Source organism: Microtus pennsylvanicus, chromosome 1 (genome assembly GCF_037038515.1).
Source record: "Microtus pennsylvanicus isolate mMicPen1 chromosome 1, mMicPen1.hap1, whole genome shotgun sequence".
Lineage (NCBI taxonomy): Eukaryota > Metazoa > Chordata > Mammalia > Rodentia > Cricetidae > Microtus > Microtus pennsylvanicus.
In genome coordinates, this window is record NC_134579.1 from 99324641 (window position 1) to 99351291 (window position 26651).

At 36.6% G+C, this 26651-nt stretch overlaps 2 protein-coding genes across 2 annotated transcripts; both read right to left on the reverse strand.

The window, feature by feature from the left end:
• Positions 1–8536: 8536 nt before the first annotated feature.
• Positions 8537–9475, reverse strand: LOC142850274 (olfactory receptor 7A17-like). Its single transcript, XM_075973643.1, has one exon. The coding sequence runs from the start codon at positions 9473–9475 to the stop codon at positions 8537–8539; it is 939 nt and encodes a 312-aa protein (XP_075829758.1).
• A 14278-nt stretch (positions 9476–23753) lies between these two features.
• LOC142851627 (olfactory receptor 7A17-like) lies at positions 23754–24674 on the reverse strand. The gene has a single exon (XM_075975478.1). The coding sequence runs from the start codon at positions 24672–24674 to the stop codon at positions 23754–23756; it is 921 nt and encodes a 306-aa protein (XP_075831593.1).
• Between the last annotated feature and the right edge of the window lie 1977 nt (positions 24675–26651).

Here is a 26651-nt window from a genome sequence, read left to right on the forward strand (position 1 = left end):
GTATGTTGTTTTTTGATACTTCATATGAGTTTTAATGTTGCCATCTTTATTTCAGTGAACAATAGGTTTGGTGTTTTGATGAAAATTGAAAGACTATTTTGTGAGGTGTGAACACTGACAATATTAATGCTTCTAATCTGTTAGAATGGGATGCTTATATTACTTTTACTTCATTAGTTTCTTTAATTGATATCTTAAAGTTTTCATTGTAGATATCATTCAATTTCTTTACTAAATTTATTTCTAGGTAGTTTGTGTTCATTCCCTAAGGAGGAGGGGGATACCAAGTAATGCTAACTATCCCCTAAGATGCCAAGGACAATTATGTTGAATTCTATCCAAGTTCAGTCTACAGAACCAATGAGTGTTTTAGAGACTGACTTGCAAAGCATGAAAAAAGAGTTATGGGCAAGAGTTTTGGTGGATCAACCTGACAGAAGAAAAAGCGGGAAGTGGCCTTCAATGCATGGGCACCTGAGACCACTTCCTAAATATAACACCAGTAGCACAGACACTGAGAACAATACATAAATGGGACCTGCTGAAACTGAGAAGCTTCTGTAAGGAAAAGGACACAGTCAATAAGAATAAAAGGCAGCCTACTGAGTGGGAAAAGATCTTTAACAACCCTACATCAGACAGAATAACGATCTCCAAAATGTAATAAAGAACTCAAGAAATTGGATATCAGAATGTCAAATAGTGTAAATAATCTAATTATAAAATGGGATAGAGATCTAAATAGAGAATTCTCAACTGAAGAATCTCGAATGGCTGAAAGACACTTAAGGAAATGTTCAACATCCTTAACTATCAAGGAAATGCAAATCAAAGCTACTCTGAGATATCATCTTATACCTGTCAGAATGGCTTAGATCAGAAACACCAATAATATCTTATGCTGGAGAGGATGCAGAGTAAGGGGAACTGTAGTGGAACTACTGTATTTTAATAAAGACTGCCTGAAGATCTGAGAGTCAAACAGTCCCATTGGTCAGCCTTACAGACCATATTATGATATCACACAACTTTAATTCCAGTAGCTTCAATGACATACATCTTTAATCCCACTCACCATACAAGTTGCCATAGAAATTGGTGGTGCATGCCTTTAATCCCAGCCCTAGAGAGGATTATAAAATGGGAGGAAACAGCTCTCAAAACTCAGTCTCATTCTGAGATTCCTGGAGGCAGGATCACCATTTTGGACTGAGACCAAGGTAAGAGCCAGTAACTGGCTGTTTTGCTTTTTTGATTTTCATGTTGAAGCCCAATTTTTGACCCTGATCTTTTATTAATCATGTTTCATTTCTCACCCATGTGGATCCTGACTCTATGCCAGAACCTTCTCAAAAGGTCCACAGTCGAATATCTCCCCTCTCCATGACTTGGCTTGATTTCACCTACTAAGTGGTTTTTTTGTTTTATTTTGTTGTTGTTGCTTTGTTTTGTTTTATTTTTATCAGAAACCCCACTGTAGTAGAGGCAGTCTACAAATTGTAAATTTCCTGGACTCACACACACTTCCCCCTCACCCCAGCCACTTTCTTTGCTGTGTGGCAACTTGTGCAGCTTTGAGTTTGTGTTCTGAGCTTCCAGTTCATGTTCCTGGATTGCAATCCATGGGTTCCTTGATACTCTGGCCACCAAAAAACTCTCTCTGTGAACAGAATTGATTTAATTGCTCATAATTTTTCAAGCGTATTTGTCCTTATTTAAGCAGGTGCCAACAGAGAACTAAGGAGGACTGTTTACACAGTACTTTTCACTTCACCTCCAGTCACTTCTCTCTGCCATGCACTCGCAATTGTGACACCTACTGGCCAATAAGGATTATTATGCCTACAACAATTTATTAAAATCTCATAACAGAGGTAAATTCATTTGATTAATAAATAAATCAATGAATTTGAAAGATATGAATGCAGACATTTTCACCATCCAGGAGTTTAATAACTTTTTTGCTTATATTATAGATGATATTCTCCAAGGCTTATATGGTTTTTCTGATGCACCCATTTATTTGATATATTGGGACTTAGCTTTGTTTTTCATATTATATCCTTAAAAATGGTTTGATAAAAGAGCCAAGAATGAGACACTTTTAGAAATGATACAGTCTTTATGAACTAATAATGAACAGCTAGCTGACAGGATTTATACCATAGAAAATCAAAAGTTAGCTAAGAAAATTAATATCATTGAAAAGAATAACATTGATTGGACAGGTAAAATTTAATCCATGTCAAAGGGTGATGAAAAATTATCTGAAAGAATTCACTGATGAATTTGACAATCAAAATCTGTTAAAAAAAATTATAAGTTAGCATATATAGTATTTCTCCAGGAAGGTACTCCAGGAAGGTACACCTTCTAAATAATATCCAAAGATGAGAAGTTATCATTAGTGGAAAAATTTCGTACCTTTGCATCATTTGTGCAAAATGAGGACCAGAGGTTATATGAATCAATGAAATCATTAGAAATATTCAGAGGTCAAGAGATTCAAGCTTTACAAAAGACAGAGGTAAAAAGATTTGTAAGATTTGAGGAAATTATCAGAACTGATGAGGAAGGGGTAGAGGTATAAGGACAAGATTTATAATCCCCAGTACATGTCAGAGTCAGAGATGACTTACCAAGGGTTTTAGTGACTTACCCCGTAATCACCTCTGATGAGCCATACAGTTCTAAATACCCAAAAGAGAATTTAGAGAATGTAAATCATTTATAGAATGTAAATAAAAAACTATAGGTGTGAATGATCTAAAAGAAATTAAGCAAGGTGCAGTATCTTATGGTTTGTATTCATCATTTGTTAGGAAAATGGTGAAAACATGGGCTTCAAGCAAAAAAAAACTAGCCCATATGAATGGATTCAATTAGTTTCAGCATTCCTGGAAGATAGTCCACAACTACTGTGGAAATGCCATGAATGGGATGAGGCAAAAATTTTAGAACAATGGGGGAAAGTAAAAGGATTTGAGACTTTTCAAGATCAAATTCTTGGCAAGGGCACTTATGCTGATCCACAGGATCAAGCTCTTTATGATGAACACATCTTGTCTCTCTGCCACACAGAAGCCTTAAATGCTTGGGACAGGATTAAAGAACTAAGAAAAAGAATTGAATCATATACTAGGGTTAAGCAAGGTCAAGGAGAATTCTTTAGTGACTTATTATAAAGATTAATTATAGCTTGACAAATAGGAGTAACAGACTCAAAAGCTAGATGAGCACTTATTGAATCTCTGGCTTTTAAAAATGCCAACTTAGCATACAAAAAGATACTTGGGACTTTAAAGCTTAGATCAGCACCTATGGATAAGTGGATCCTGTATGCAAGGAATGTTGAGACATTTGATTATAATACTGAGGCTTGGGTAGGAGAAGCAATTTTCAAAGGTATGAGGAGACATCAGAATGTCAAATGTTTTAATTGTGGTAGAATAGGATATCTGAGAAGGGATGGTACACAAGGTATTCCCAGAAACAATATCTCTTCTGGGAAATACAAAAATAGAAGGTCTCAAACTTCTAGATATGTAGAAAAATGTGGCAAAGGCCAACATCAGACCAATGAATGGATATCAGCAAAAGACAAACAAGGCAACCCAACACCATTGAGAAACTACTTGGGAGTGCTCCTTGCAGGCTCTGAGGACAAACATGTTCCAGTCATCCCAGTCACCATGGAAGACATGTCTTAACAGTAAAATTTAAAAAAATGTCAGTGCTTGTTTTAAAAAAAACATACTGCTCTGCATGATGGATTAAACATGAAAGATGAATCAAAAATTCAAACAGAAATAAAACCATATTTTAGCAAACTTCTGTAAATGAACAAAGACCAAAACTGAGTACATATAAATAACATTGTAATTGAGGGCTTACTAGACATTGGTGTGGATATGACTATCATTACTCCAGAATTTTGGCATCCAAATTGGCCTCTTCAAGAGGCAGATGTTCAAGTCCTAGGAATTGGAACCCTATATCAAGTAAAACAAAGCAAGAGATGGGTTGAATGCATAGGGCTAAAAGGACAGAGAGGAAGGGTAAGACCATGTGTGGCTAATATCACAGTGAATTTAGAGGGTCATGACCTGCTGTAGCAATGGAATACCCAGATAAACATTCCTGTAGTCCCAGAAACTCATGTTTCTGGGAAGAATATTTCAAGGTACCATAAAAAAAAAGCCACCAGCCATTTAGGCTGTACAAGAACACAAAATAACTAGCAAACCTTCAGAGGTACCAATGGCCCAACCTTTAAAATGGTTAACTGAGGAACCAATATGGACTAAAAAATGGCCTTTAGCAGAAGAAAAACTGCAGGCTTTAGAAAAGCTGGTACAGGAACAACGAGATACTAACATATGAAGAATAAACCAGCCCTTGGAATTCTCCTGTATTTGTTCTTAAAAAGAAATCTGTAAAATGGAGAATGGTGACAGATCTAAGAGCTTCCAACCATGTAATTCAACCTAAGGGCCCTCTACAACCTGGAATTCCTTTGCCTTCACAATTACCTAAAGGATGGTCTCTTATAGTTATTGATTTAAAAGATTGTTTCTTCACTGTACCTATACAAGAAAATAAGAGGAAAATTTGTCTTCACAGTGCATAGTCATAACAATTTTCAACCTACTAGAAGATATCAATGGACTATTCTCCCACATGGAATGCTCAATAGCCCCATCCTCTGTTTGTTTGTATACAGATCAGCAATTGGAAATAATATGTAAATAATTTCCTAAATCTATAACTTACCATTACATGGATAACATTTTGCTATCTGATTCAAATGTACTTTAGAAAGGATGTTTGAAGAAGTAAAGAAAGTTTTGCTTAAATGGGGATTACAAATTGGTCCTGAAAAAATACAAAGAGGAGATTCTGTCAATTACCTATATTATAAAATATGTTTACAGAAAATTAGAACACAAAATTAGAAGAATTAAATTACAGATTCTTAATGACTTTCACAGATTTATAGGTGAGATTTCCAGTCTAGAGCCCACTGTTGGGATACCACCTGAACTAATAATTCATTTAAGTGAAGTCTTAGTGACAAAAACTTAAATAGTCCTGGGAATTAACAGATGAAGCTGAGAAAGAATTAACTGTGATTGGAGAGAAATTTCAGGAGGCACTTGTCGATCAGGTGGATCCAAATCTTAATTGTATTCTAGTCATATTGCCTTCCAGAGTTTCCCCTGCAGGAATTTTAGGGCAGAGGAAAGATAGTATCATAGAATGGATCTTTTTACCACATAAGCCAAGTAAAAAACTAAAACTTATGTTTTTAGTTACTGCTGAGTTTGGTGGGAAAGGTAGAGCTTCCTATGTGTTTGTGGACTGAACTCATATCAAATACGGTCCCTGGCTGCTACTGCAGCTTCCTCTGAGGCTTCTGCAAGATGCTGAACTGCTGTAGCACTTATGGGATTCACATACTTACATCTTGAGGTATAGTGCCTATAATTTTTATCTGTCAGTTTCATAACTTCAGCTTGTAGATTAAAGTCTTTGGTTCATTTTGAGTTAACTTTTATACAGGGGAGAAACAGATTTAATTTCATTCTTCCATGGGTAGACATCATACTATGCCAGCATCATTTGTTGAGTAGACATTTTGTATCATCACTCTTTTTAAAAGATTATTTCTTTGTGCATTTTATATAATACATGTTGATCATATTCACCCTGTAACCAAACTTCTCCTATAATCACAATCCCAGTTCTGTCCACCCAACTTGATGTTCTGTTAAAAAACATATCAAATTCAATTTGTGCTATGCATATACTCATGGATATATGGCTATACACTGAATGATGGTTGACCCACCAGGATAACAATATTAAGGTAATCTCTCTCTCTCTCTCTCTCTCTCTCTCTCTCTCTCTCTCTCTCTCTCTCTCCTCAGTCAAGGGTGATACTTCATTCTGACTGCATCTGTATGCTGGGATTCTCTTGATTGAATTTGTGCAATAATAACTTCTCATTGAACCCATATAGTAGAGCATCCTTCAACACCCATTGTAGAAAATTGGACTCTTTGAAGTAGATGGCAATGAACCAAAAATCTTCAACTGGTCAACGTGCAGAGATTAAGAGGCTGATGAATTTTTATCTCTAAATGGATCATAAATATCATATGCCCCCACCCAAAACCCAGATATCATCTTGGAAGAGTGACCATTAAAACCATAAAATCCAGGGGCTGCTTGTGAGTATAAGGGAATGATTTTTGCTGAACAATATAGGCAGTCACACTTATAAACCCATAGTAGTTGTGATGGTAGTACATCTATATTACCAGTGTATATTTCAAATACTCTTGCCACATCCATGTGGAATCATTGCTCAGTCCTCCATTTTGCTTATATTAGTTACTTTTCTACAATAATCAGCATGACCAAGGCAATACAGAGAAAGGTTTTATTTGCCTTATAGTTCCAGATTATTTAAGAGTCCATGGAGGCAGCAAGTAGGCACGATAGCAGGAACACAAACAGTTTACTCACATGCTGAACTATAACCAGGGAGCAGAAAGAGCAAATTGGGAATCACACAAGGTTTTTAAACCTCAAAGCCTGCTCCAAATGATATACTTCTGCTAGCAAGGCCATATATCCTCAGACTTCCCAAACACCATCATCAAATGAGAATGAAATGTTCAAATGTCAGAGCCTATTGGAGACATTCTCATTTAGACCACCGCACTGTTTTATTGGTCTACATGTATATTTAATGCCAATATAATGCTGTCTCATTCACCATGGATTTCTAGTATAGATTGAGGTTTCTATTGGATTACATTTAGCAGTGTCCATATACTAACAATAGCTTTTGTAGTAGTATGAGCGGCGGGGCTGCGTCCCCGGCACCCGGCCGCCCACATGGCTAGCTCTAGGTTATACCCCAAAATAATTACACAGAAACTGTATTCTTTTAAACACCGCTTGGCCCATTTCTATCTAGCCTCTTCTAGTCTAGCTCTTGCACCTGGACTAGCCCATTTATAATAATGTATGTAGCCCACGAGCTGGCTTACCAGGAATGATCTTAACCTGCATCTGTCTGGAGTGGGAGAACCATGGCGACTCCCTGACTCAGTTTCTTTCTCCCAGTATTCCATTCTGTTTACTCCACCACCTAAGGGTGGGCCTATCAAATGGGCCTAGCAGTTTCTTTATTGCTTAACCAATGAAATCAACAGATTGATATATGACACCCCCCCCCATCAAGCTTTGTCTATGTGACTCTGTGTTTCCATGCGGAATTGAAAATTTTCTATCTCTGTAAAGTATGGTACTTTCCAAAGTACTGGAATTCTGATGAGAATTGCATTAGAATTTTTGCAATATTCACAACATTAATTCTGCTCATCCTAGATCATGGGAGGTTATCTCTATTTTCTTTCTTCCATATCTTAATGTTTTGGTTCTAGATGTCTTTCTATTCTTTGATTATGATTATTCCTATGTAATTTAATTTTGTACCTATTATTAAAGTAATACTTCCCCCAATTTGTGGGTCAACTAAGTTCTTTATTGGTATACACAGAAGTTACTTAAGTTTCCTTTAACTTTTTTTTATCCTATCCCTTACCTGAATATATTTATGAGATGATAAGTTTTCGATAGTATCTAGGATTCTACTAAGTATAGAGCCATGTCATCTGCAAAGAAAAATAATATGATGTCTTCACTTCCCTTTTTTCACCTCTATTAATTCTTTTGTCGTTGTTATAGCAAAGACTACAAACATTGTAATGGGTAAGACTATGGTACACACAGGACAGTGAGTTGAAATAGAAATGGGATTTTAAAAGAATAAAATTTGGATGCTCACCTTCCTAGACCTGGATGGAAGGGGGAAGACCTTGGACTTCTGACAGGGCAAGAAACCCTGACTGCTCTTAGGACTGGAAAGGGAGGGGAGGGGAAAATGGGAGAAAAATGGGAGGAGAGGAGGAGGTGGAAATTTTAATAAATAAATAAATAATAAAAAAGAATAAAATATAATTTCAAACTGTAACGTACTAATACATATAATAAGAAAGGACAATTAGCTCATCATACACCATGACATGATGGATACATATTAAAAAGCTACAGTTTCTGATTTTCCTTCACCATAAATTAATATACAGAGATTTGTGTGTCAAGTCTGCTTTCTTAACAGTAATAAAATTGATTTCTATTTTAAGGAAGAGAAACTTTGTTGTATGAGTTGTTTAAAAATAAGTTATGCTTAAACATGTGGCTTCAGATGATTGAAAATTTTGAAGTATTTCCTGACAAAATACAGAAAATGACAAAATGGGGATTGTTGGATATGTCAGCGATAATGAAGTATAAATATATAATGTAAAGGATTACAAATTGAATAGTGAAGCTAAACCCAGAGAAAAAAGAGCTTCTAAGAATACAATATAAGAAGCATATTTTACTTCTACAATCAGATTAATGCATCTCAGATATGACCTTGTAGAACTTAATCCTGCCATCATAGGGATATTTTGGGTCAAAGATGATTTTGTTTCCATCTCAATAACTTTTTCACAGCATCTTTTATGTCTTTATTCCTTAGACAATAGACAAAGGGATTCAACATAGGGGTGACCACACTGTATAAAACTGAGGCTCTTGCAGTTGCCTGTGTGTTTTCTGTTACAACAGAACTCAGATAAATACTTATTCCTGTACAATAAAATAAGGAGACAACAGAAACATGGGATGCACACGTGGAAAAGGCTTTGTACTTCCCTTGAGCTGATGAGATGGTACCTATGCAGGAAAGAATCTTGTAGTAAGAGCAGAGGATGGCGATGAGGGATCCAGCTGCCAACACCATAGGTAAAAGATACATGATGAGAACATTAACAAAATTTTCTGAACAGGTGAGTTGTAACACCTGATTCAGCTCACAGAAAAAGTGATTGATTTTCAATTCTGTGCAGAAGGATAACTGCAGCACCATGAAGCCTTGTGATGAGATATGCAGGGAATTTGCTATCCAGAACACCAGCACCATCAACACACAGAGCCTGGGATTCATGATGACTGTGTAATGCAAGGGGTGACAAATGGCCACATATCGGTCATAAGCCATTATGGTAAGCAGAGAAATGTCCAGTACTGAAAAGAATAAAAAGGAAAGCATTTGGGTGATGCAGTCTCTATACACTATGAACTTACAATGTGACTGGAGGTTCAGTAGCATCTTCGGCACAGTGGTGGAGGTGAAACAGATGTCCACAAATGACAAATTGGAGAGAAAGAAGTACATGGGTGTGTGCAGGTGAGAATCTGAGATCGTGATCAGGATGATGAGCAGGTTCCCAAGCACTGTGACCAGGTACATGGCCAGGAACAATCCAAAGAGGACAGTCTGCCACCTTGGGTCTTCGGAAATTCCCAGGAGAAGAAATTGTGAAATGTGTGTTTTATTCTTTGGCCCCATGTGGTTTATGTTACTAGAAATTAAAAACAAAACCAAAGTAGAGAAATTTTTAGGATGAAATTATGTAATCATATAGATACAGTATCATCTTCTAAGTCGCATGCCCTGATTTCTTGGGCTTTACATTGCAGTCTAGCTTCACAGTTTCCTCTCTCTAGTCAGGTCTGATATGGAAATCTTATGACACATGCAGCCTTTTTTCAGTAAGTTACACACTGAAATATTTCAGTATTCACTCTTGTGCTGAATGAGTTTTTTTCAACATGACACAAACATAGATATGTCTAACAAGAAAGAATCTTTACTGGAAAAAAAAAAACAAAAGGAAAAAGCCTCCATTAGATTGACCTGTGGGCAAGCTTGTGGTGTATTCTCTTGATTTGTGATTGATATGGATGTGATAATCCAATGGCTAGGTGGTTCTGGTATAAGAAACCAGACTTTCCTTTAGCAGTTCTTGTGCAAAAGAGGTAGGAGAATCCAAACCTTTTCAATCTCCCGAAAGAAGATGATATCTACCAATAGGTTATCTAAAAGTCCTTTAAAAGGAAGGTAAGAAGGCCATCACAGAAGCAACCAAGGTCCAGTTCTTTATTATTGCACATATCCTGCAAGGCATATGGTGATATATTTCTTTGAAGAAAGAACACACTAAGAAAATCAAGAAAGAGATTGTGGAATCTATTAAGCTTTAGGCCAAGAAAATGAAAGAATGTAAAGTAGGGTGGGTGAGAGGGGGTGAATATATGGGAGTGAAAATAATAGCATCAAAATATGTGGTAAAAAAATTTTAATGAATTTTTAAAAATTGAGTCTTTAAAAGTAACAAATGATCAGATCTTATAGCAGGGAAAAAAATGATGAGAAAAAAAAAACCTTGATGCTGCTGAGACGTGAAGGTACCAGTAGTGACTTGGCCTACTAGTTTCCTTTGCATCTTAATGTGGCTACAAAGGTGTTTTGTTGAAATGACCTGTTTCTTATTTACATGTGTCATTTTTTTCGTGTGTTCTCTCTAATGTGTGTCTATGGACCTCATTTTGGAATATATTGAGCAAACCTTGTCCTATCAAATCTACTCTTGCCACTACAGTCAGATAGACGCACAAACCACACAACCACACACACACACACAAAGCATGCACAAACATCAATGCACACAATTGTTGGAAACAAGTCAGAAAACATGGCCTCATGTGATTCTTGGTCTCTTATTAATAGCATGTGCTTCTTGTCCCAGTAAAACTATGGACATTTTTCCTGCATTACTCTAATACTTTCAGTTTTGAAGTCGTTAAAAATTCCAATAAGCATATTCCACTTCTGTCTTTTGTTTCCTCCAACATGCAAAAACCTACCAACATGTTCTCTGAAACTCTGCATTTACCAAAAAATTCTCCTTCACACTTAATTCAGTTCTCTCTTTGGCTGACCCCCTGCTGGCGTCACATTGCACACCCCTGTGTTCTGTTTCTGAGCTTTCAGGTGCACGATCTGTGTGAGGAGACCTCACCTACTTTGTTCAGTTTTGCATTTTCACAGTGATAGTAAACATGTGTGCATTATATAGAACAATAATAACAAATAAAATTAGAGTTGTTGGTATACAAAGAATGCTAGGGACTACAGACAGATAAGTTCCAAACAATTGTATGTTAAAGACTTTGATTTCTCATCAAGAATTAAATAAAAATACAATACCAACAACTGAGTGTGATTATCTATCTGTCTGTCTATCTGTCTATCATCTATCTATCTATTACTTAGCAATAATGTACACCAAATACTCAATGAAAAATTATCCTCTAATATTTTGACCAACTGAAGCAGCTTGATTATTACACATTAACAGTAGAGTTTTTGGACATTTAGGACAAGGTGAGAACACATTTTAGTTAAGTTTTATAACCCTCAACATATAAAAGCTAAAATTTGTTTGGGTTAGATGAGATAAGAAACTCAAAAGAAAAAATAGATATATTTCACTTAGGAAGTTGTTTGAATATGTATAACCAAAATATGGAGCAACTCTAGAAGTATGTAAATATTAAATGGGAAAATTCTGGAGACAAGCTTATAAGTATAAAATAGTTATAGGATAGCAATTATAAGCAATTCAGAGCAGTACTGGAACTCAGAAGTAAATAATGTTCTAACTTCCTCCTCCTACTCACCATACATAATGTGTAATTTTTCCTGTCCAACTAATGAACTATTAAGTGTCTTTGACCTATGCCCTGCATATATGAAGTCTCCTCAAGCCTCTTTAGTCTCGTTTTAATTAGCTCCCATTGCCACCACTTCACAGTAAAAAATAATCCAGTCTTTGCTGTGGTGTCCTTGAGACTCACCTGGATGAGTTGTTTAAACAGAAAGTTTCTGTGTGGAAGAACATTTTATCCCCTTGAAGGCTGACAGAGGAGACGGATACTGTGTAATAGAAGGCAGGGAGTCAGTCATAAAGCCTGAAATATTGAGGACACTAAAGAAAATAACCATGTCCTATGCAAACCAAAATTGTACATACCAAGGGAAAACAATAGGGTCAGTATTTATGGCTATGCATGTCTGCTCATTAGGTACATTTTCATCTCATTATTCCACCGTTCAGTCTTTTCCCCATGGGATGTGACTCTTCATAGAAACTGATTTCTTTCCTGCTGATTCCCTTTCCCCTCGACACCTGGTTGTTATCAAGTGAATTATTTGTTGATATTATTACTTCTCTTTGGACTTTCCTGCTGTTCAGAGATCTAAAATTCTAACTCAGCACACAGACCTCCAATTAAAATTCTTTCCAGTTTATGATTACTGAATCTGTCATTGCTGAGTCCCACATATTCCAAACCCTCCCTTTGTACTTGGGAGATAGCAACTGATAAATCCATGTTTTAATATTCCTCTTTTCTACAAGGCATTAAGCTTTGATCCCTTGATACAAAGCCATGAAATATAGAATACATTTCTCAAAGCAATTACTAATATCAAGAGTTTAACAAAAATAGTGTTTCCATTTACTATATAACTTAGAATCATTTAATATACCCTAAATATCCTATTTTAAAGTAAACATAACTTAAGTATTTAATATGTAATTAACATGTAATATATTATTGTATAATATATAATTATTAGTGCATCTTTCTGAATTTCATATATATTCTTAATCCCCCTCCTACTAAAACCCTTCTTTCCAGAAATTCTCCCTAATACTTTCATGTCTTTTTTATATTACACGCTGAGCTTACTTAGGGACGCTTGCATGAGCTATGGGTCTCTATATTTGTTCCTATCTGCTGCAAGAGGAAGTCTCTATGATGAGAGCTAAGCAAGGTATTCATGTATGAATATAGCAGATTGTCATTGCTAGGTTTTTTGGTGGGGGTGGGTGATGTTGTCTGCTGTTGTCTGCTTGAATGTTTATTTTGCAATAGTAGTATTTGGTTTTATCCTAGATATCTGGGATATCTAGTTTCAGGTTTTTGGTTACCCAAGTAGTATTATTGTTTTTGACTGTTGAGTAATACTCCATTGTAGATAAATCACATTTTCTTTTTTTTTTTTTGATTTTTTATTGAGCTCTACATTTTTCTCTGCTCTCCTCCCTGTCTCTCCCCTCCCCTTTAACCCTCTCCCAAAGACTCCATGGTCCCAATTTACTCAGAAGATCTTGTCTTTTTCTACTTCCCATGTAAATGAGATCCATCTATGCCTCTCTTCAAGTCCTCATTGTTGTCTAGGTCCTCTGGGATGTGATTTGTAAGCTGGTTTTCTTCGCTTTATGTTTAAAAAAAACACTCATGAGTGAGTACATGTGATAATTGTCTTTCTGGGTCTGGGTTACCTCACTCAAAATGATGTTTTTTAGATCCATCCACTTGCCTGCAAATTTCAAAATGTTATTTTTTTCTGCGTTGTAGTACTCTATTGTGTAAATGTGCCACATTTTCCTTATCCATTCTTTGGTTGGGGGACATTTAGGTTGCTTCCAGGTTCCGGCTATGACAAACAATGCTGCTATGAACATAGTTGAACACATGTCCTTGTGGCACGGTTGAGCATCCTTTGGATATATACCCAAAAGTGGCATTACTGGGTCTTGAGGAAAGTTGTTTCCTAATTTTCTGAGAAATTGCCACACTGATTTCCAGAGGGGCTGTACCAGCTTGCATCCCCACCAGCAATGCAGGAGTGTTCCCTTTTCCCCACAACCTCTCCAGCATAAGTTGTCATCGGTGATTTTGATTTTAGCCATTCTTACAGGTGTAAGATGGAATCTCAGAGTTGTTTTGATTTGCATTTCTCTGATGACTAATGATGTTGAGCATTTCCTTAAGTGTCTTCCATCCATTTTAGATTCCACCGTTGAGAGTTCTCTGTTTAGTTCTGTACTCCATTTTTATTGGATTATTTGTTCTTTTGATGACCAATTTCTTGAGTTCTTTGTATGTTTTGGAGATCAGACCTCTGTCTAATGTGGGATTGGTGAAGATCTTTTCCCATTCTGTAGGCTGTCATTTTGTCATGTTGACTGTGTCCTTTGCTTTACAGAAACTTTTCAATTTCAGAAGGTCCAGTTTATCAATTGTTTCTCTCAGTGTCTGTGTTACTAAAAACCACATTTTTTAACCATTTTTCAGGTGAAAGACATCTAGGTTATTTTCAGGTTCTAGCTATTACAAATAATGCTGCTGTGAACATAATTGAGCAAGTGTCCTTGTAGTATGGCTGAGAATATTTGAGTATATGCCCAAGAGTGGTAGCACATTGTATCTTGAGGTTTATTGAGTCCCAGTTTTCTGGGAAACCACCATATTGAGTTTCAAAGTGGTTGTACAATTTTGCACGCCCAAAGGCAGCAAAGTGCTCCTCTTACTCCACATCTTCTCTGACATAGCCTGTCATTAATGTTTTTGATCTTGACCATTCTGACAGGTGTAAGATTGTGTCCCTGAGTCATTTTGATTTTCATTTCCAGGACAGTGAAGGATATTGAACACTTCCTTAAGTATATGTTGGTCGTTCAAGATTCTTTTGTTGAGAATTCTCTTACTAAATATGTACCTCATTTTTAATGAGGTTATTTTTTATATTGAAGTCTAGTTTCTTGAGTTCTTTATATATTTTGGAAATCAGCCCTCTGTTAGATGCAGGGTTGGTGAAGATCTTTTCCCAATCTGTAGGCTGCTGTTTTGTTATACTGACAATGTCCTCTGCCCTACAGAAAATGTTCAGTTTCAAGAGGTCCGATGTATTAATTGTTCTCAGTGTCTGTGTCATATTCTGGAAGTGGTCTCCTATGCCAATGCATTCAGGGTTACTTCCAACTTTCTCTTCTATCAGTTTTAGTGGAAGTAGATTTATATTGAGGTCTTTGATGCAATTGGACTTGAGTTTTGTGCAGGTCGATACATATGGGTCTATTTGCATTCTTCTACATGCCACCATCCAGTTATGCCAACACCATTTGTTGAAGATGCTTTTTTCTACTGCATATTTTTTTACTTCTTTGTCAAAAATTAGGTGTTCAGACATCTCTGGGTTTATCTCATAACCTTTTATTCATTTCTATTTATCCTCGTGTCTGTTTTTTATGACAATACCAAACTATTTTTTTCTATAGCTCTTTAGAAGAGCTGGAGTAAGGGATGGTGATACCTCCAGAAGTTCCTTTATTGTACAGGATTGTTTTGGCTATCCTGGGTTTTTGTTTTTCCATATGAAGTTGTGTGTTGTTCTTCTGACATCTGTGAAGAACTGTGCTGGGATTTTTATGGGAATCACATTGAATCTGTAGATTGCTTTTGGTAAGATTACCATTTTACTATGTTAAACTTACTGGTCCATGAGCCTGGAAGAGCTTTCCATTTTCTGTTCTCTTCTGTAATTTCTTTCTTTAAATACTTACAATTCTTGTTATATAGGTCTTTCACTTGTTTGATTAGAGTTTCCCTAGGATATTTGTATTACTTATTGGCTATTGTAAAGGGCATTGTTTCACTGATTTCTTTATCAGTGCGTTTATCATTTGTGTATAGGAGGACTACTGATTTTTTTTATTTAATCTTGTATCCTGCCTCATTACTACAGAAGGTTTTAATCAGCTATAGGAGTTTCCTGGTAGAATTTTAAGGGTCACTTATGTGTACCTATTATCTGCTAATAGTGAAAGTTTGACTTCTTCCTTTCCAGTTTATACCCCTTGATCTCCTTTTGATGCCTTATTACTCTAGTTAGAACTTTGAAGACTATATTGAGTATATAGAGAGAGAGTGGACAGCCTTGTCTTGTTCCTGACTTTGGTGGAACTACTTTGAGTTTTTCTCCATTTAATTTGATGTCGACTGTCAGCTTGCTGTATATTGCTTTTATTATGTTTAGCTATCTAAACATAATATCTGTATTCTTTCCAGAACCTTTATCATGAAGGGGTGTTGGATTTTGTCAAAGGCTTTTCAGCATCTGATGAGATGATTGTATGGAATTTTTCTTTCAGTGGGTCTACATGGTAGATTACATTGACAGATTTTCCTATGTGGAACCATCCCTGAATCTCTGGAATGAAGCCTGCTTCATCGTGGTGGATATTTTGATTTGTGGTGGATTCGGTTTGCCTGTAATTTTTGAGTATTTTTGTATCAGTGTTCACAAGGGAGATGGGTCTGTAATATTCTTTCTTTCTTATATCATTGTGTGGCTTGGGTATCAGGGTAACTGTGGTCTCATAAAAAGAATTTGGCAATATTTATTTTCTTTTTATTGTGTGGACAAATTTGAGGCATATTGGTATTATCTCTTCTTCAAGATTCTAGTACAATTCTGTGCTGAAATCATTAGGCCCTGGGCTTTTTTGGTCGAGAGATTTCTAATGACTGTTTTTATTTCCTTAAGGGTTATATGTCTGTTTAAATTGTTTATCTGGTATTCATTTAATTTTAGTATGTGACACATATCAAGAAAGTTTTCCATTTCTTTTAGATTCTCCAATTGTGTGACATACAGGTTCTAGAAATATGACTAAAGAATTTTCTGTATTTCTTCAGAGTCTGTTGTTATATTCCCCTTTTCCTTTATGATTTTTTGATTTGGATATTTTCTCTCTGCCTTTTGGTTACTTTGTATAAGGGTTTATCTATCTTGTTGATTTTCTCAAAGAACCAACTCTGTTTTATAGACTCTTTGTATTGTTCTCCTCATTTCAAATTTACTGATTTCAGCCTTGAGTTTGATTATTTCCTATCATCTACTCCTCCTGTGTAAGTCTGCTTCTTTTTGTTCTAAAGCTTCAAGGTGTACTGTTAAGTTACTAGTGTGAGGTTTCTCCAACTTCTTCACATGGGCATTTATTTCTTTGAACTTTTCTCTTAGCACTGTTTCATTGTCTTCTAAAAGTATGGCTATTTTTTTGATTCATTTTCATTGAATTCTGAGAAGCCTTTAATTTCTTGCTTTGTCTCTACCTTAACCCAGTGGTGCTTATGCTGAGAGGTGTTCAGTTTCCATGAGTTTGTAAGCTTTCTGTAGTTTGTTTAGTTGCTGAACTCTAACTGATGGTTGTGCAATAAGATACAAGGGGTTATTCTAATATTTTTGTATCTTTTGAGATTTGCTTTATTAAGAAGAATGTGGTCAGTTTCCGAAAAGGTTCTATGAGCTACTATGAAGAAGGTATATTCTTTTGTGTTTGGGTAAAGTGTTATGTACATGTCTATTAAACCCTTTTGAGTCATAATATCTGCTAATTCCCTTGTTTCTCTGTTAAGTTTCTGTCTTAACAATCTGTCCATTTGTGAGAGTGGAGTGTTGAAATCTCCCACTATTAGTGTGTGGGGTTTTGATTGTGATTTAAGCTTTAATGTTTCTTTTACAAATGTGGGTGCCTTTGTATTTGGTGCATAGATGTTCAGAATTAAGACTTAATCTTGATAAATTTTTCCTTTAATGAATATGAAATGTCCTTCTCCATCTTTTTTGGTTCATTTTAGTTTGAAGTCTATTTTACTAGCTATTGGGAAAGCTACACTAGCTTTTCCTAGGTCCATTTTACTGAAAACAATTTACCAAACCTCTCTGAGGTAATGTCTGTCTTTCAAGTTGAGTTGTGTTTCTTGTATGCATCAGAAGGATGGATCCTGTTTCTGTACACATTGTGTTAGCCTGCATCTTTTTATTGAATTGAGTCCAATGATATTAAGGGATGTTATTGATCAGTGATTCTTAATTCCTGTTTTGTTCCGTTTTTTTTTCTGTTTGTTTGTTTCTTTGTTTGTTTGTTTGTTTTGGTGGTGGTGATTGCCGTGTGTGTGTTTTCCCTTCTTTGGGGTTTGTTGTTGTGAGGTTACCTACTGCCTGTGTTTCATGAATGTAACTGAGTTCCTTGGGTTGGAGTTTTCCTTCTAGTATTTTCTGTAGTGCTGGATTTTTAAAAATTGTTTTTATTGAGCTATATATTTTTTCTTATCCCCCCCTTCTACCCTCAATCTTGTATTTTTCTACTTCCCATGTAGATTAGATCCATGTATACCTCTCTTAGGGTCTTCATTGTTGTCTAGGTTCTCTGGGATTGTGAATCATAGGCTGGTTTTCCTTTGCTTTATGTCTAAAAGCTACTTAGGGGTAGTACACATTAGATTTGTCTTTCTGGGTATGGGTTACCTTACTCAATATGATGTTTTCTAGATCCATCCATTTGTCCACAAATTTCAAGATGCCATTTTTTTTCCACTGTGTAGTACTCTATCGTATAAATGTACCACATTGTCTTTACCTACTCTTTGGTGGAGGAGCATTTAGGTTGTTTCCAGGTTATGGCTATGACAAACGATGCTGCTATGAATATCATTGAGCTCATGTCTTTGTAGTATGATTGAGTGTCCTTTGAGTATATACACAAAAGTAGTATTGCTATATCTTGAAGTTAGTTGTTTCCTAATTTTCTGAGAAATTACCATACTGATTTCCAAAGAATCTGTACCAGTTTGTGCTCCCACCAGCAATGCAGGAGTTTTTTATCTTAGCCATTCTTACTGGTGTAAGATATTTTAGAGTTGTTTTGATTTGCATTTCTCGGATGGCTAAGGATGTTATACATTTCCTTAAGTATCTTTAAGTCATTTTAGATTCCTTTGTTGAGAGTTCTCTGTTTAAGTCTATACCACATTTTTATTGGATATTTGTTCTTTTGATGACCAATTTCTTGAGTTCTTTGTATATTTTGGAGATTAGCCGTCTGTCCAAAGTGGGGCTGGTAAAGATCTTTTCCCATTCTGTAGGTTGTCGTTCATCATATCCTTTGCTTTACAGGGGCTTCTCAGTTTGGGGAGGCCCCACTTATTAAATGTTTCAGTGTCTATAATACTGAGGTTATATTTAGGAAGTAGTCTCCTGTGCCAATGCATTCTAGTGTACTTCCCACTTTCTCTTCTATGAGGTTCAGTGTGGTTGGTTTTATTTTGAAGTCTTTGATGCAACTGTACTTGAGTTTCATGCATGGTGATAGATATGAATCTATTTTCATTCTTTTACATGTTGATATCCAGTAATGCCAATACCATTTCTTGAATATGCTTTCTCTCTTTTTTCTTTTTAGTGCTGGATTTTTGGATAGATATTTTTAAAATCTTGTTATCATGAAATATCTTGTTTTCTCCATCTATGGAGATTAAAACTTTTGTTAGGTATAGTAGTCTGGGCTGGTATCCAAGGTCCCTTAATGTCTCCAAAATGTTTATGTGGGATCTTCTGACTTTTAGAGTCTCCATTGATAAACTGGGTGTAATTCTGATAGATCACTTTTATATGCTACTTAGCCCTTTTTCTTTGCTGCTGTTAAAGTTCTTTATTATGTATCTTTAGTGTGTTGATTATTATGTAACAAGGGAACTCTTTTGGGTCCAATCTATCTTGTGTTTTGCAAGCTTCTCGTACCTTTATAGGCATGCCCTTCTTTAGGCTCAGAAACTTTCCTTCTATGATTTTGTTGAATAGATTTTCTGTGTCTTTGAGGTAGGATTATTCTCTTTCTATTCCTATTATTCTTAGATTTGAGCTTTTCATTGCTTCCCAGATTTCCTGGCTGTTTTGTGTTAGGAATTTATTGGATTTAACATTTTCTTTGACTGACAAATCTCTTTCCTCTATTGTATCTTCAATGCCTTAGATTCTCTCTTCCATTTCCTATATTCTGCTGGCATCTGTAGTTACTTTCACTTCCACAGATTTTCCATTTCCAGAATTCCCTCATATTGTATTTTCTTTATTGTTTCTATTTCAGTTTTCAATTCTTGAACCATTTCCTTCACCTGCTTGATTGTTTTCCCTTAGCTTTCTTTAAGATATTTATTGACTTCCAATTTTTTGTTTTTCTTTTCCTCGACTTCTTTAAGGGAATTTTTCATTTCCTCCCTAAGAGCCTCTATCATCTCCATAAAGTAATTTTTAACTTCATTTCTTTGTGTTTTGGCTGCATTGGAATATTCAGGTTTTTCTATTGTAAGTTCACTGGTTTCTGGTGGTGCCAAATCTCTTTTGGCTGTTGAATGTACGCTTTTAGCAGCTTTTAGTCATCTATTCTTCCAACCAGTGTAGTTTGTGCCTGTTCTTCCAACTGTTGTGGTTTGCACCTGTGCCTATGTAGTATGTTGGGGTTGTAGGGAGGGCTTGCCACAGGGAGAAGGTTCATGTGTTTGGGGTTGGGCAGTGGAGTGGGTCTTGGTTGGACAGCGTCCAATGGCGGGGGGGGGGGACAGGCACAGCCCTGAACCAGGTGTCTCCCATGTTTGCAGGCTGGTGGGAACTGCACTAGAGCAGTGAAAATCCACCAGAGGTGGAGACAGTGTTCAGTTGTCTTGCTAGTGCTGGGATGGAAAGTGGAAGGGTTAATTTTGTCTTTAGCATGAGGATATCATGCTTTTCCAGCACCATTTTTTGAGTATGCTTTTTGACTTTTTCCTTTATTGTAGTAAAAAAAAACAATGAACAAAGTGACCTAAATTGGTTAAACAACAGAGATTAAGAGGCCGTAGAATGTTTATCTCTAAATGGGACATCTATAACCTATGCCTCCTTCCAAAACCTAGAGATCTTGAAAGAAGACAGGCTGTGACAACCATAAATACAGAGGCTGTTTGTGAGTATTATAAGGAAATGATGCTTGCTGCACAATATAGGCAGTTATATCTATGAACCCACAGTAGTTGTGATAGTAAGCTCTCTATTTGTCGGTGCATGTTTCAAAGACCCTTCCCACATCTATGTGAATTCATTTCTGTGTACTCTGTTTTATTTATATTAGTTACCTTTTTATTACTGTGATAAACAGGATGCCTAATGCAACCTGCAGAAAGAAGATTTTATTTGCCATATAGAAACAGGATGCCTAATGCAACCTGCAGAAAGAAGATTTTATTTGCCATATAGTTTCAAACAGTTTAATATTCCTTGAAGGCAGCACGTCAGAGGCATTATGTCAGGAACAGAAGCAGAGTGCTCACGTCCTGAACCAGAAATGCCCACAGCCTAAAGCAGTAAGCAGAGAGAGCGAATTGGGAATGGCACAAGTCTTTAAAAGTCTTTTAAAGAACTTGCCCTCAATGATATGCTTCCTCCAACAAGATCATACCTCTTAAGTCTTCACAAAATCCATCACCAACTTGGAATGAAATGTTCAAATAAAAGAGTCTGCAGGGACATTCTTATTTAAACTACAATTTTTCATTGCTTATATGTATATTTTATACCAATACAACGCTGTATTTTTATTATGGCATTATAGTATAGTGTCAGGTAATCTATTATGATACCAATCGCAGTGTTCTCTCTGTTTAGAATAGCTTTTTCTATGTGACTCTGTGTTTTCATATGCATTTGGAAGTTTTTCTATGTCTGTGAGAGATGGCATTGGAATTTTGATGGGATCACATTAGAATTTTGACAATATTCACAATATTAATTCTGTTAATTCTGGAACACAGACTGTCTCACTGTCATCTAAATTTTCTTTACTTTCTTTTTTCTGTCTTAATTTTTTGTTCCAGATGTCTTTTCTCTTCTTTGGTTATGATAATTCCTAGGTACTTTATTTTTTGTGCCTATTATGAATGTGATACTTTCCCCAAATTGTTGCTCAACCAAGTTCTTTACTGGTATATATAGAAGCTACTAAATTTTCCTTTATTTTTATTCTGTCCCTTAACTGGACATATTTATGAGACATAAAATAAGTTTTCTGATAGTATCTGGGATTCTGTTAAGTGTAGAACCATATCATCTGCAAAGAGGAATGATGTGACTTCTTCATTTCTCTTTTTCCCTCTATTATTTCTTCTCTAGTTGTTATAGCTAAGATTTCAAACAATGTATTGGATAAGACTATGGTATACACAGGACAGTGAGCTAAAATAGAAATGGAATTTGAAGTGTAAGGGAATCTTCCTACCTCAAGACCCAGCAAGAGTACTCTTGGAGGTATACCCAAAGGATCTTCAACCATACTATAAGGAAATTTGCTCAACTATGTTCATAACAGCATTACATGTAATAGCCAGATCCTGGAAAAAACCTAGATGCACCTCAACCAAATAATGGAAGGAAATAAAGGAAATGTGGTACATTTACGAAACAGAGTACTACTCAGCAGTAAAAAACAATAACATCTTGAAATTGGCATGCAAATGGATGGAGCTAGGAAAAAAATCCTGAGCAAGGTAACCCTGATTCAGAAAGACAAATGCAGTATGTACTTGCCCATAAATGGATATTAGATGTAAAGCAAAGGATAACGAGCCTATCGTCCATGACCCCAGAGAAGCTAGGCAACAAGGAGAACAATAAGAGAAGCATGCGTAGATTCCCCTCCCCCCCCCCACCAGGAATGAGAAATAGATAAGATCTCCCAAGAAATTTGGGAGTGTGGGAGTTGGGGAAAAGGGAGGGGAAGACAAAGGGGGAGGACATGGGAATAAGGAGGAGGGAGGAGATCTTGAGGGAATGGGATGATTGAGATGGGGGAAGGACAGCAAGGAAAAGGATATCTTGATCGAGGGAACAATTATGGGTCTAGCAAGAATCCTGGTACTAGGGAAATTCCAGGAATCCACAAGAATGACCCCAGCTAAGACACTAAACAATTGTGGAGAAGGTGCCTGAACTACCCTTGCCTGTAGTCAGATTGATGACTATCTTAAATATCATCATAGAACCTTCATTCAGTAACTGATAGTACCTGATGCAGAGACCCGCAGTGGAGCACTGGACTGAATTCCCAAATTCCAGTTGAAGAGAGGGAGAAACGATAATAGGAGCAAAGGAGTCAAGACCCTGATGGGGATACCCACTGAAACAGCTTACCTGAGAGCCAACGGACTCTGACCCGACAGCACGGGAACCAGCATAGAACCAAACTAGGCTGTCTGAATATGGGCGACTGTTGTATGGCTGGGACAGACTGTGTGGCCACTGGCAGTGAGAATCAGATTTATCCCTACTGCTTTTTCTGGCTTTTCGGAACCCATTCGCTTTGGGGGGGATACCGTGCTGAGCCTATATATAGTGGGGAGGACCTTGGTCCTGCTTTAAAGCAATGTGGGAGACTTTGGTGACTTCCCATGGGAAGCCTGACTCTCTCTGAGGAGTGGATGAGGAATGGGATGAATGGTTGAGGAGGCAGGTGGAGAGGAGGGGTTGGGAACTGGGATTGGTATGTAAAATGAGAAGATAGTTTTCTTAAATAAATAAACAAAATTTAAAAGAATAAAATATAATCCCCAACTATAACATAGTAGTATTATATTACAAGAAACGGTAATGAGCTCATCATACATGATATTAAGAATTCATATTGAAAAACTACAGTTTCTGATGCTCCTTTGCCATGAATTTATATATTGAACTTTTGTGTCGAGTGCTCTTTTTTAACTGTAAGAAAATTTATTACTATTTTAAAGATGAGAGCGTCTATTTATTATATATATATCATTTGAAATTAAATTGTGCTTAAATATGTGGTATCAGATGATTGAAAATTTTGAAGAATTTCTTGATGAAATAGAGGAAATAAGAAAATGGAGATGGTTGAATATTTCAGTGATAATAAAGAATAATAAATAGGATTACAAATTGAGGAGTAAAGCTAAACTCAGAGAAAGAGAGCTTCCAATAATACAATAGTAGGAGAATATTCTAATTCTACAATGAGATCATAGCATCTCCTATCTAACCTAAGGATCTGAATCCTACAGTCATGGGGAATTCTTGAGGCTCAACATGTGTGAATTTGTTTCTATCTCAAGATTTTTTTCACAGCATCTTTTATGTCTTTATTCCTCAGACAATAGATGAAGGGGTTCAACATAGGAGTGACCACGCTGTACAAAACTGAGGCTCTTGCAGTTGACTGTGTGTTTTCCGTTACAACAGAACTCAGATAAAGACCTATTCCCGTACAGTAAAATAAGGAGACAACAGAGAGATGGGATGCACACGTGGAAAAGGCTTTGTACTTCCCTTGAGCTGATGAGATGGCACCTATGCAGGAAAGAATCTTGTAGTAAGAGCAGAGGATGGCAATGAGGGATCCAGCTGCCAACAGCACAGGTAAAAGATACATGATGAGAACATTAACAAAATTTTCTGAACAGGTGAGTTGTAACACCTGATTCAGCTCACAGAAAAAGTGATTGATTTTCAATTCTGTGCAGAAGGATAACTGCAGCACCATGAAGCCTTGTGATGAGATATGCAGGGAATTTGCTATCCAGGATACCAGCACCATCAACACACAGAGCCTGGGATTCATGATGACTGTGTAATGCAAGGGGTGACAAATGGCCACATATCGGTCATAAGCCATTATGGTAAGCAGAAAGATGTCCAGTCCCGAAAAGAATATGAAGGAAAGCATTTGGGTGATGCAGTCTCTATACACTATGAACTTACAATGTGACTGGAGGTTCAGTAGCATCTTCGGCACAGTGGTGGAGGTGAAACAGATGTCCACAAATGACAAGTTAGAGAGGAAGAAGTACATGGGTGTGTGCAGGTGAGAATCTGAGATCGTGATCAGGATGATGAGCAGGTTCCCAAGCACTGTGACCAGGTACATGGCCAGGAACAATCCAAAGAGGACAGGCTGCCACCTTGGGTCTTCGGAAATTCCCAGGAGAAGAAATTGTGAAATTTGTGTTTCATTCATTGACCCCATGTGGTTTATGTTACTAAAAATTAAAACCAAAACAAACAAAAAAGAGAAAAATTTAATAAGATTGTGTAACCATATAGAAACACTATTATTCTACAGCCAAGCCCATACTCTTGGATTTTTTTTTACATGAGTTTGATTTTGCATAATCTCCCTTTATTATCTGGATCATATGACTTCTTTGGGGAATAAGGCCTGAGAATAGCAGGAACAGCTCTCCTTGTTTGCAAAGCCCTATAGACCCTAACCCATATGGCAAAGCCTGTGGACCGTTTGCTGCATAATTCTGGGCATGACCCCAGGAGCGTATTGCTACGTTCTTGCCTTGCTTCTGTTATTAAAAAAAAATGTTGCTGGCTACCTTTAGTCTTACTTTCTCAGCATGTATAACACAGCTATTGCAAAAGAAAAATTTCCCCTGATTGCTCTCCTCTGAGTCAGATAGAAGGAATGTTGTTAAAAAAAATATACAGCAGACCTGATTCAGCTTCTAAAGCCTTTGATGTTTCATATGTGAGCATGAATTCAGGATTTTTAAAGAACAAAATGCTGGCTTTCCAATAAACCCTGTAACTAGTCTCAAAGAGTAAGAGTAGCTCATAAAGTTTAATATTACATATATGTATAATTGTTCTGGGAAGAATTATTATTTTAACCACAAGAGTATTGGAGAAATGCTAAAAAAGAGATGATATCAAGAGTTAATGGAAACAGTTTAGAGACGTGGGATGAAGTAGAATCACAGAAACTCACACTTCTCTCATTTCTAATAACTGTGTTTCTACCATAAGAAGTTATCAGAGATGAACATAAGGACAAGAGATAAACTATTAAGAGTGAATTTCCAGGTTACGTTGCCTATAGGACAAATGGGAAAAGTTGGCATAGTCCCAGAGAAAATGGAATAGTACAGAAAGTATAATGCATCGATCCAGCTTCGACCAGTAAGTTGATTATTGTCACAAGCCCACAAGACTACACAGCAAAAGTACAGCTTTGTTTTCTTTTTCCCAATAAAGAAGCAAATGTGAGAACTCAGATCTTACCAGATGTAAATATTAATGAGTAGAGACAAAACTGTCCCTCATCTTGCATGATGCTGTAACTGCAAATACCAGGCACACTGTTCTACCTGAAGGTGTATCTAGTTAAAAACTTTCTTTGTGGCTTGCAACATGGCTTATGCTTCTAACATTAGGACTATAGATAAATAGGTAATGGTTAACGGTGGAAAGTTGGGGAGTAGAGGGTAAAAGAAGCAAAGGAACAAACTGGTAACTATTGTAACCATTGTTAGAAACTTAAGAAAACAAATCTGATTGTAAAACTGCTGAAGAAAACCAATGATATTGTATAAATAAAAATTGCCCACGTTATCCAGGGCCACTTGTTTGAACAACAGAGTGGTCACAGTTTCTTCCTTGCGCCAACTTCACACATCTGTCCCAGGTCATCAAAACCATCTGAAGCAAGGCTCCCAGCACCCTAGCCTTCTCCAACGTGGAAATCTTCACTGCCTCTCAGCCTTACTCAAAAGCTATGCATTAAAACATTTAAACATTAATCCTTGTGATGAATGAGGTTTTTTTCACCTTAACACAAACCTTGACATTTCTGGAAAGAGAGAATCTTAATTTAAAAAATACCTGCATAAGATTCAACTGTGCAAGCTTGTGGCACATTCTCCTGATTGAGTACTGATATGAGTGTGCTAAACCAATGGCCAGGAGGTTCTTGGATGAGAAAACAGGCTCTGCCTTAGCAATTGGAGACCAAAAGAGGAAGGCGAATCCAATACTTTTTCCATCTCTCTAATGAACATATCTACCTTTAGATTTACAGAAGGTCCTTAAACAAAGAAGGTAAGAAGACCAGGACCAAGACAACCAAGATTCAGTGTCCTGTTATTCCACAAGCCCTGCAACACTGTTTGTGTTGTATTTCTCTGAAGAAACAAAACACCAAGAAAAACAAGGAAGA